The sequence below is a fragment of the Silene latifolia genome, chromosome 10, assembly GCF_048544455.1.
Source record: "Silene latifolia isolate original U9 population chromosome 10, ASM4854445v1, whole genome shotgun sequence".
Classification (NCBI taxonomy): domain Eukaryota; kingdom Viridiplantae; phylum Streptophyta; class Magnoliopsida; order Caryophyllales; family Caryophyllaceae; genus Silene; species Silene latifolia.
Window position 1 is genome coordinate 10,399,622 of NC_133535.1, and position 10,344 is coordinate 10,409,965.

At 36.6% G+C, this 10,344-nt stretch overlaps 2 protein-coding genes across 2 annotated transcripts; one reads left to right on the top strand and one right to left on the bottom strand.

The window, feature by feature from the left end:
• Positions 1 to 4,695: 4,695 nt before the first annotated feature.
• On the top strand, positions 4,696 to 7,902 carry LOC141605063 (uncharacterized protein At1g01500). The gene is made up of 2 exons (XM_074423691.1): positions 4,696 to 5,545; positions 7,150 to 7,902. Exons 1-2 carry the CDS (start codon positions 4,868 to 4,870, stop codon positions 7,375 to 7,377), a joined length of 906 nt encoding a protein of 301 aa, XP_074279792.1. The 5' UTR covers positions 4,696 to 4,867; the 3' UTR covers positions 7,378 to 7,902.
• Positions 7,903 to 8,412: 510 nt separating this feature from the next.
• On the bottom strand, positions 8,413 to 9,580 carry LOC141607073 (strigolactone esterase D14-like). Its single transcript, XM_074426436.1, has 2 exons — positions 9,126 to 9,580; positions 8,413 to 9,046 (listed from the first exon to the last, which is right to left on the bottom strand). The coding sequence occupies exons 1-2, from the start codon at positions 9,512 to 9,514 to the stop codon at positions 8,605 to 8,607; spliced, it is 831 nt and encodes a 276-aa protein (XP_074282537.1). The 5' UTR covers positions 9,515 to 9,580; the 3' UTR covers positions 8,413 to 8,604.
• Between the last annotated feature and the right edge of the window lie 764 nt (positions 9,581 to 10,344).

A 10,344-nucleotide genomic window follows, 5' to 3' on the forward strand; every position in this document is an offset into this window, starting at 1 on the left:
TAATGTGTAATTAAAGATATTCACGTTATAAAATGTGTCTCGGCAAGTATGATAAATCAACTGTTATATTTGGTTTGGATGAGAGGAAATATAAGGGAATACTATTACTCTCCGTTTCGGTCAATAATTACACTTGTTTTATTTTCCCATAACAAGATCAAAGCGTCTTGCTTGTGACGGGCTAATCCCGTCACAAGCTGAAAACCTCTCACAAAAAGGGAGAGGGGACAAGATGGGGCACCCCCATGTGCTTCTCACTCACCTCTCAATGAGTATTTTGTAAGAGAAAATAATATCCGTCACAAGCTTGTAACGAATATCGGCTGTCTTCAATGAGATTTTGTGTAACAAGATAAAGCAAATGAGTCATTTCCTTATTAGATGAGATGCATTTCGCAATCAATGAAGAAAATGTGGTTATAAAGCTTAATAAGTTCCATGCAAAATGCATTCATATTTAACCCAGTAAAGTAATGTCATGATGACCGTGATCGATAATTAAAGTAAGTCAAGTATAATGCCACGAGTAGCATCAACTACAATAAGTAGTTTATGCATCTGATATATAGTTTCTTAACATTATAATAAAGTTTTTGAGTTTTTTTAAAATTATAAGTTTTACTATAAAGTTTCTGAGATCATTCACTTAAACATTAAACTCAAAAAATTACAATAAAACTCAAAAACATACATAGAAGCTTAGTAAAATTTGAGTTTTGACGAAAATAAATAGAAATTTAAATTATAAACTTTAATAAGCTCGGAAAAAACATATGCTCAAAATAAAATAAAATTCACAAATTCCCATTGAAGACATGACATATCCGTCACAAGCTTGTGACGGATACCACTTTACCTCACAATGTATCCACTTTTTCTCTCTCTGCAACACTATTCATGTGGTCCCCTTTCTCCACTAACCCATTTTGTTACCATTTTATCTCACAAAATATCCGCCACAAATGGTAACCCGTCACAAGGGAGACCAATTGAATAAAATTTGAAGTAATAAGCTCACAAAATCAATACTATATACGGAGTATTAATTACAGAAATCAAGGGACTTCTATGTAATTAAATAAATTTATACAAATTAATTATACTCTACTATATAGTTTTTAATCGCTAGCGCTGTGTGATGGACCTGAACAAGGGACTTCAATGTAAATATTATATAGTTTTGGTTAAAAGTATAAATTTAGAGAATACTAGAATATGGCGAGCTTCCTTGAAATAACGGGTCCCACTTATGATATTAATTAGTATAAAGATGTTAATTATTTAATATACACACATATAATATAACTATATGTTATATTTTGGAAACTATTAAAAGATAAGTAAATCAATTCAGATTTCCAAAAAAAATATAATATTTCATAATTCATTACTCTTAAATAACATTCTAATATAATATTTCAGATTTATTTAAATATAACTCTAATACAGCTAGATAAGCAACTACTAACCAACCATGTGGGTAGTAAAAGCAACAATAATAGCAACGAGAGTAGTGAAAGTCATACTAGCATCAACGAGAGTAGTAAGATTAACAATAATAAATGCGGGAGTAGTGAAAGAAAAAATAATGACGGCGGGAGAAGTGAAAGTAATAGTAGTGACAACACATGTAATGAAAGTAACAGCATGAACAACGGAGAGAGTATGAAAAATTAACTAACAATTCGATTTTAATAAAATATTAATTTATTTAAATATATGAGTTTGATAAAACTAACGGGTTTAGCCATAAAAATAGCATGAGTAGTTATACTAACAACAGTAACCGAAGAAGGTAACCGAAGAAGTAGTGAACGTAATAGTATTAACAGGGGATGTAGTGAAAGTAATAATATTAAGAGCGGGAGAGGTGAACGTGTCTTATAATTTGTTGATTATTTTACCTCTCATCATAATTTCAAGATATAAATTGTAAATATATGTGCTAACCAAATATAGCGGGAGGGTTGGGGTTGGAGATAAAGTCGGCTGCGGGGTTTGAGAGGGTGAGGGAGTGGGTGGAAGTAGTGTTTAAGGAGCTCGATGAGAAGGAGATAGATACTTTCGTGATGGGTGTATGGGCGGTATGGGAAGTAAGGAATGGAGTGGTGTTTGGGGGGAGGGACATCCAGGTAAGGAGGGTTGTGACTAGGGTGAGGGAGCTGTTGAGGGAGATGGAGGAGGTGGACAATGAGACGGAGGGGCAGAGGGCGAGGAGAGAAACAGAGGAGAGCAGAGCGAAAGAAGGGGAGGTCCGTAGATGGCAAACACCAAGTCCAGGCTGGGTTAAAATCAATTTTGATGCCGGAGTGAAGGAAGGGCTAGGTTTGGGAATTGGCGTGGTGTGTCGAGATGAATGGGGAAAGATCAAATGGGGCTGGGCTGAGAGACGTCGAGACGAGTTCGAGGCGAGAATCGCGGAAGCAGAAGCGGTGTTGGTTGGACTACAGGTGGCGAGAAGAATGAAGGCTTGAAGGATTTGTATGGAAGGTGATTGCAAGGAGCTAATTGAGGCGCTTAAAGACGGTCACATTCGTCGGAGTGATTTCCATGCAGTTGTCGAAGAAATTCTTTTATTTTGTCGTAATTTTGATTCAATTTTATGGTCTTTTAGTAGTAGAAAACTTAATACTATAGCACACGAGCTAGCTCACCTTTGCACGGTCGGGGATAGGTTGTTCTTCAACGATTCGGCTATTCCTAGTCGTATAGTTGCTTTTGCAGCGTCTGAGATTAATGAAAGCGTATAATCCCACTTATGGGGTTTTTTCAAAAAAAAAAAAATATAGCGAATCATATTTCATAGATAATAAAATTTAAATGGTAAATAAAAGTACCCCGGACATAGCCGTACACCAAATGACCAAACCTAGTATACATATATAGTCAAAAACAAATACAGTTTAAAGTAGTACATCCGATATGTGTTCCTTTTTCCCATCAACTAATCCACGTTATCTTTTTGTTTAATGTGATTAATTAAAACTTTGTTGGTATACAATACTCCACCTAATATCCACGGAAGGGGAAATTTCCATCCAATAAATGACAACCTTCAAAAAATTTTAAAAGTTGCCTCTTCAAAAATACTCTCCGTTTTTTGTCTTTGATTTCGGCATAAATACCAAGAAGAATAGAGATGACTGTTTAACGATTGAGGGTATCGTTGTTGAGTGATAAGCGGAAAATAAGTTATGTGGATGATCAAATTTTCAATATACTTCGTAGAAAACTAAACAAATGACTGAGACGTCCATAAATGGAATAGTTAAACAAATGATCGACATGGAGGGAGTATACAAAATGACGGGGTGTGGGGTTAGGATTTTGGTATTTTTTCATAGATAAAATCAGATGTATTTCTAGAATTTGATAAATAGGGGTGTGTCAAAATTTCTTAAGAATCAATAAATTGGTGTATATATAAAATTATTTTATTTAATTGATCAAATTGTATAAAAAATAACATTAAACAAAAATTGTTCAGACAAAAAATTAAACACAAGACTTTTAACTAAAAATAGTACCAAACTATCAACCACTACTTAACATTACTAATACTCCGTATGATCCTTTGCTAATAGATACACCCATAAATTAAGGTCATTCCTCTAAAATAAAGGAAGTTGTTTAACTAACTCGATCATCTAATTAAAGCGAAAATTTTAATAAAGCTGAACTTCTTACATCGCCAAAAAACGAACAAATTTTTTAGGGTCTGATTACATATGAGAACTTACAATGTCTAGGAAGTTTCATATCACTTGATTTTAGAATTTATGTGAATTAGAAAATGTTGTTTGATTACATGTAGGTAGTGCTGTAAACGAGCAGATCTAGGCTCGGGCTCAGCTCAAAAGTTTTAGCTCGAGCTCGGGTGCGGCTCGAAGCTCATCGAGCCTAAAAAATCGAAGTTCGAGTTCGAATCAAGCTCGTTTTGTCGTTATATTATTTTCACTTGCTCACATTTTTAAGCTAACTAAATATAAATATTTAAAAAAAACAAATAAGATTATAAAATATTATATTATAGTGATATACTTATAAATGCCTAAATGACATATAATCTGAAATAAAATTAATATTACAAAATAAAATAAAATTATAAATGAGCCCAAACGAGCTTTCGAGCGGAGCCTGGTTGAGCTCGGGCTCGACTTTTATTTAAGCGAGCTCATATCGTTTACAACCGTACATGTAGGCATTCTCACTTACATTGGGAATCTAAGTAAACAACTTCTTCCATTATGGAGGAATTGAAATTCATGGTAAGTTCCAATTTATATGAATTGGGGTATCCAAACAATCTGCCCAATTTACAATTTACATGAATTAAAATTCTTGTTTTCGAATTCTCATAGTATTCAAAATCGAGTAAAGTCAAATTCCTCTAAAAGCACATTATTAATTAAATATTTCACGATGGTATCTCTTCCTTCTCCTATCCACATAAAATGTGAACTTATGACAACCCTTTAAACAAATCATCAATTTAATCATGCAGTTCGTATCTCTTAAAACAGATAATATTGTACCTCAATCAAATAGATAAGACAATTTTTTTTTTTTTTTTCATAATTCCTGCACAATATACTTTCATTTTAATTATCTATTTGATCCGTTTTATATTTTAAACCGATATTTCTAACATAAATAAAAATTTGTTTTATTGTTGTCATAATTAAACTAGGAGGTAGACCTTGACTCCCATAATTCCCTCCTAACAAGAAGCATAATTTTGGATTGTCCATTCCTAAAAAATCTCTCCCTCTCACAATCTCCCTTCTCCTCTCCTCCCCATCCCTCCAATTAAATCCCCAAATCAAAAACCCTAATTCCCCAAATTCACCCACAATTACCACCATTAATGTGCCCATCAATGGATTCCACTCACCTAACCCTAACAATCCCAAAACCACCTCCTTTCACCACCACAACCACCACCACCACACCACACAATTCATCAATCTGGTTCGAAACCCGTCTCTTCTACATCCGAATCTCTCCTTGCGCCATCTCCACCGTCCCAGACCACCTAACCCTCCGCCACATCCGCGACGAGCTAGGCGTGTCCTTAGAAATTAACGCCGCGCGAATCGCCGCATCTTCCGCCGCGTCCACCACTCTCCGCCGCGACCGAGTCGACTCGGACGCGTCCGAGGTTACATACGTCAGTACAGATACCGTTCGCATTAATGGCGGGATTGAGTTCGAGGTTTATGATGGTGATAATTTGATTTTATGTGGTTCACTTTGTCGGCTTGAGGATGAATGGAGTATGGAGTGTTTTCCGGCGGCTGGTGGTGGTACGACGTCGTTTTGTCAGCCGAAATTGGGGATTTCTTCGCCGTGTTTTGAGGTTTATATTGCTGGAAGATGGGCGGATGCGCCGGTTATTTTGACGAAGATGGTGAGTTTTAGTCCGAGAAGGAAATCGCCGAAATATTCTACTTTGGATTCGATTCCCGAGGTTTCTGATGATGTTGAGAAGGATCGGAAGGTCGTTTCGGTTCCTAGTAGTTTGATTCGCCAGCGAAATCTACAGGTAGTTATTTATGTGTTTTGATTTTATTCACACCGTCTTATCATTTGTTTATCTTTGATTAAAATATCGCTCATGAAAAATAGAAAAAAAGGTAAATAATTGATGGAATACATTGAATGTTTAATTAAAAGAAGACGTAAGATCTTGTTTAATGAGTTTGCAAGGTTTTGTTGGAGGAGAAGATAGATATTGCTTGTTGACATTTTGATATCGTCAAATGTCAATTAGCTTGACCGGTGTTCGCTTTGTCGTCTTCAAATATTTTAATATTTTCAAATGTCAATTAGATATTGCCTAAAACTCAAAGGGTTCAATACAGTTGGCATAGATTCGTTGAAGATTAGTTTTGCTTGAGATGTGTACCCAAAGACTAAACCTTTGTTTCGGTTTTGGAAGTTTAGGCGAAGGGTGAAATGTTACGGTAAAATTGAAAGATTAGGTGTAGGATATTTGTAAGAAATCTGGGAAAAACGCTGTATCTTAAGGGTGTGTTTGGATTGAATGATTTGGAGAGAAAAGAAAGGGAGGGAGAGTATGGAATTTAAAATTCCTTGTTTGGATAGCAAACGAGGGTGGAGGGAAATAGAAGGGGAGAGATTTGGAGGGATCCATTTTCCCTCCTCCAAGGCAAATCAAAATCTCTCCACAATAGGCAAGATTTGGAAGGAAATTGTATCCAAACACCCACTCCCTAAGAGTTTGTTAGGAGATTTGGAAGGAAATTGTATCCAAACACCCACTCCCTAAGAGTTTGTTAGGAGATTTGGAAGGAAATTGTATCCAAACACACACACCCTAAGAATTTGGCGGTGGATCTAAGAGGACTTTTTTTTGTTAGGAGGTCGATTTTGAGGTACAAAGGTAGATAATTGTGGAACTTCTCACTTTGGGCATTTTTGTTAATACTAATAGTGAGCGAGGATATCATGTTGCGTATTGTAAATGTAGTAACTAGGTTGATGTACTTGGTGTTGCTTTCTTTTCAGAGGTAATGCTTAAGTTGAATTGGGATGTTAAGATGCTACGGATATTATCATGTAACAGTCTTCAACTATGATATTGGTCTATTTGGGATCCAGCCAAGTTGGTATAGATATGTCCGATCTATTTAGGCAAGAATGTGGATTACAGATTCTGTTTACGGTTTGGAGAAAATTTAGAAAAGTGGGAGTTTTGAAAATGTGGTTAGAAAAGGCGAGAGATATGAATTTTCTAAAAAAGAAAATAAAGGAAAGTAGGAGATAATGATGGATATAGAAAGAAGATGAATATAGAGGGTAATGATTACCCCAACTAAGGAGTGGTAGTAACTCCCCTTCCCCTAGGAGGAATTAGTTCCCCCTACCACATGGCAGTAATAGTTCTCACTGTCCCCTCGTTCTCCCTCCACCAGCCCTTCATATTCCCTCGCCGCCATTACTTCACTTCTTTCATCTTAGCTTTGAGCTGCATCATTTCATGGTATATACCCTAGGACCCCAGTCCAAGCAAGCCCTTCGTAATAACTTTCTTTGTTGCCTTCCCGTTCTTATTTTTCTTCTTGTTTAACATTTTTATTTATGATTCCTTACTTTTCTTATCAATACAACTTAATGTCATTTTAGGTTACTGGGAGCGAGGATGAGTATGATCCCGGAGGAAAAATGGCTCACGGCTATTATCCAGATGATGTTTACATTGACGAGGATGGTCAGCTGTCGTGGTTTAATACTGGTGTTAGAGTTGGTGTAGGCATTGGCCTTGGTATGTGTCTTGGCCTTGGTATTGGTGTTGGACTACTTATGCGTTCATATCAAACGACCACCAGGAACTTTAGGAGGAGATTCTTCTGATGGTTATAATTTCATGAGTGAGCATTTGATCAGAGAATGATAGATAAGATGAAAACGAATACAATGCTTATGACCGTTTGGTTTGAGTGAAATGTCGGAGTTGAGTTGTATGAGAGTTGGTTGTGGTGTTGTGAGGAATGTCAGAAACTGCTTTGTCTGAGTTAGGTTTGTAATGTCCAATAGTCTGTTCAGTGAGTCTTTATGCGACAGCATGTCTGACCAACACAGGTACTCGTGTAGTCGTGTATTCCTCATGTGTGTTGGTCTCACATGTAAGACCGTCTCATATAAGTATGTGTAGTTTGATTTATGTGTATATTCGAGGTTTTAGGTGTTTGTCTAGGAAGGCGGTGTATAAATTGCCTCATCCGGCTATGTTTGTTGGTTTCCCACATAATTTGTTTAACTGTGTAGAGGACTAGAGGTACATAAGTTTTGTCCGAAAGATGTAAAAGACTAAAGGGTATATATTCTCCCTGTAATTTTTATTTTGTTTTAGAATTGTCAAATTGTCAATTCTGGTCATTGTTTTGTTTATTTGCTTCTTGAACCCTTGGTTGTCGGTATTGCCTCCTTTCTACACCACAAGATGACTATCCTCGGTGTCTTGACTTGGCTTAATCATCTCAAGGTCAGGGTCGAGATGCACTTGACAATTGACATGAATGGTCGTTGTGCATTCATTTGAGGATATGCTTGGTATGCAAAAATCACTGTCAACCGTAATTGTTGATTGTCTGTTTAATGGTAGCCATGTATAGAAAATGAGAGAAAAAAAGTAGCGGATATGAATATACAGCACGATTGTTTCGGTATTGTCAACTTTAGGTGATGTTGATGTCAAACTTGTTACTTTAGTACTAGTTGATAATCCTTATTACGTGAATTCAACAAAATATAGACGGTCCCTTCAAAAAAAAAAAAAAAAATATAGACGGTGGTGAACAAATTTCTTGATTTTTCGATACTATGAAATGAATATCTATTTTCTCGTCAGCGCAGAGCGATCCCTCCCTCTGACCTTCCCCCCACTTATTCACCAATGGCTAGGAATTGAATTATAAAAATGGTTCACACATACACGAATAACACATTAATATTTTTTTTCATTTATTCAGATACACTAACGATATTTGAGTTTATCCAGCATGAGATAATGCTGGATATTCTTATTCTATAATTCGTGATTTTAATATTAATCTCATAACACACCCTGCTATCACATTATTATTTTGTAATAATTTTACTTATAATACCCCCTAGGACCTTGAGGAGCAGAACCGGCGCAGTTAAGTGAGGAAAGTGACCTTGAGTCAGCAATATTATCAGCTGTGAATGGCCACCTAAACGTTTCTTTGTGAAATATGCAACTTTATCTGGCACCGCGAAATCCTTTTTGACATGGATGATAGTGGTCGGAACGCGCACTTTGGGCAAAAGCGACCGCCAATCACTCAATAAAGCGGCTTTGACCACACTGAGAGTAATTTTGGGATTCATCTTCATTAGGCTATTCTCATATGTCGATATAGCAATCTTATCATTCACCCCAATCGCTTTCGGGGCAAACGTTTGGACCCAATCTCTGTAGTTTTGGCTAATATGTTTGAATATCATTTCGACGTCATGCTTGCTAAATCCTCCGTAGTAACCTCGATCATTTAGGTACCTACAAAAAAATAAGCGGACTTAATTAATCCGTCATGCTTGAATTTTCTAAAAAAAAAAATGACGAGTAAATAAAATACCTTGGGTTGGGAGTTAAAAGAATAAGATGTCGAAAGAGACGAGGACGTCTAACAGCAGCTATGCATCCAATCATGGCACCCATGGAATGACCCATGTAAATGACTTGATCAACTTTAAGTTCATCAAGTACATTCACCAAATCGGTCGCATAGCCACTATAATTCGAGTACTTTTGAGGTTGATACATTGGTGGGGAGACATTGGGAGAGAATGCTAAGTCGAAAACAATGATCTTAAGATGGAAAAAATAAGCAAGAAATGGGATTATATTTTGCCAAACACTCTGAGTAGTACCGAGACCATGTACCAATACTAGTGCTTGGTTGCTGCTTAAATTTCCGTACACATTTCCATTCAAGGCTCTGAAAATACCGTGATTGCTTTCCATATTATAGTTTCGTATTTCTTATCTATCGAAGATTTGAGGTTCTGACTCGGCCACTGATCTTGATTTTGTAGTTCTATATATATAGAGAGAAATCTGAAGTTTAACTAATACTACACGACTTTGTTTAGCTATTTTGGTAGTACTAAGTTTTGATAATGAAGTTTCGTATTTGTTGGTCACTTTAATTTGTGTGTAAAACTGAAAATGCAACTGAATAATGAGAGTGTGATCGTTTGGCTATGCTTTCAAATTAAAGTTTTCTTATGCTTGTCAATTTCATTTCTAGTTCATTGTTGTTCTCCATACGTTTCTTAAGGCTCAACTTCATTTATCACTTCTGAGTGGATCTTAACAAACTACTACCTTGAATTTCAATGTGAGCAAAGTATTTATAACACCTTACCAACTTATGTTAGACCTCGCAAACGGGTCAACCTGGTCATGTGCGGGTTGGGGTGGTTGGATCAGGTCAATTTCGGGTTTTTAAGAATTCGGGTAAGATTGAACCAAGTGACTTCGAGTTCTGTTTTTTTTCGGGTCAAATATTATCAAGTTATTTATGTCAGCATCCAACATTAATTGGGGTGTTCAGTGTTTACAGTTCACCGGTCCAAAACCGGACCAACTGGATGAACCTGTTGCATACGGATTGCCACTTATCCCAAGGCCGGGAACCAGACCGATTTGGAGAGATCCGGACCAGAACCCTTTATGTTCGGTTTTGGACCCCGGCCCGGTTCTACTTAAGGGTAAATTTAGTTTTTTTTTTTTTTTTTTTAGTGTGGACCGTACCGGACCTGTGACCGGTCACCATATTTTGGGGACCCGGA

Coding starts and splice junctions, on each gene's coding strand:
- LOC141605063 (XM_074423691.1), top strand. CDS start 4,868: ATGTGCCCATCAATGGATTCCACTCACCTAACCCTAACAATCCCAAAA. Junction 5,546..7,149: donor TTCGCCAGCGAAATCTACAG/GTAGTTATTTAT, acceptor ATGTCATTTTAG/GTTACTGGGAGCGAGGATGA.
- LOC141607073 (XM_074426436.1), bottom strand. CDS start 9,514: ATGGAAAGCAATCACGGTATTTTCAGAGCCTTGAATGGAAATGTGTAC. Junction 9,047..9,125: donor CTTTTAACTCCCAACCCAAG/GTATTTTATTTA, acceptor ATTTTTTTGTAG/GTACCTAAATGATCGAGGTT.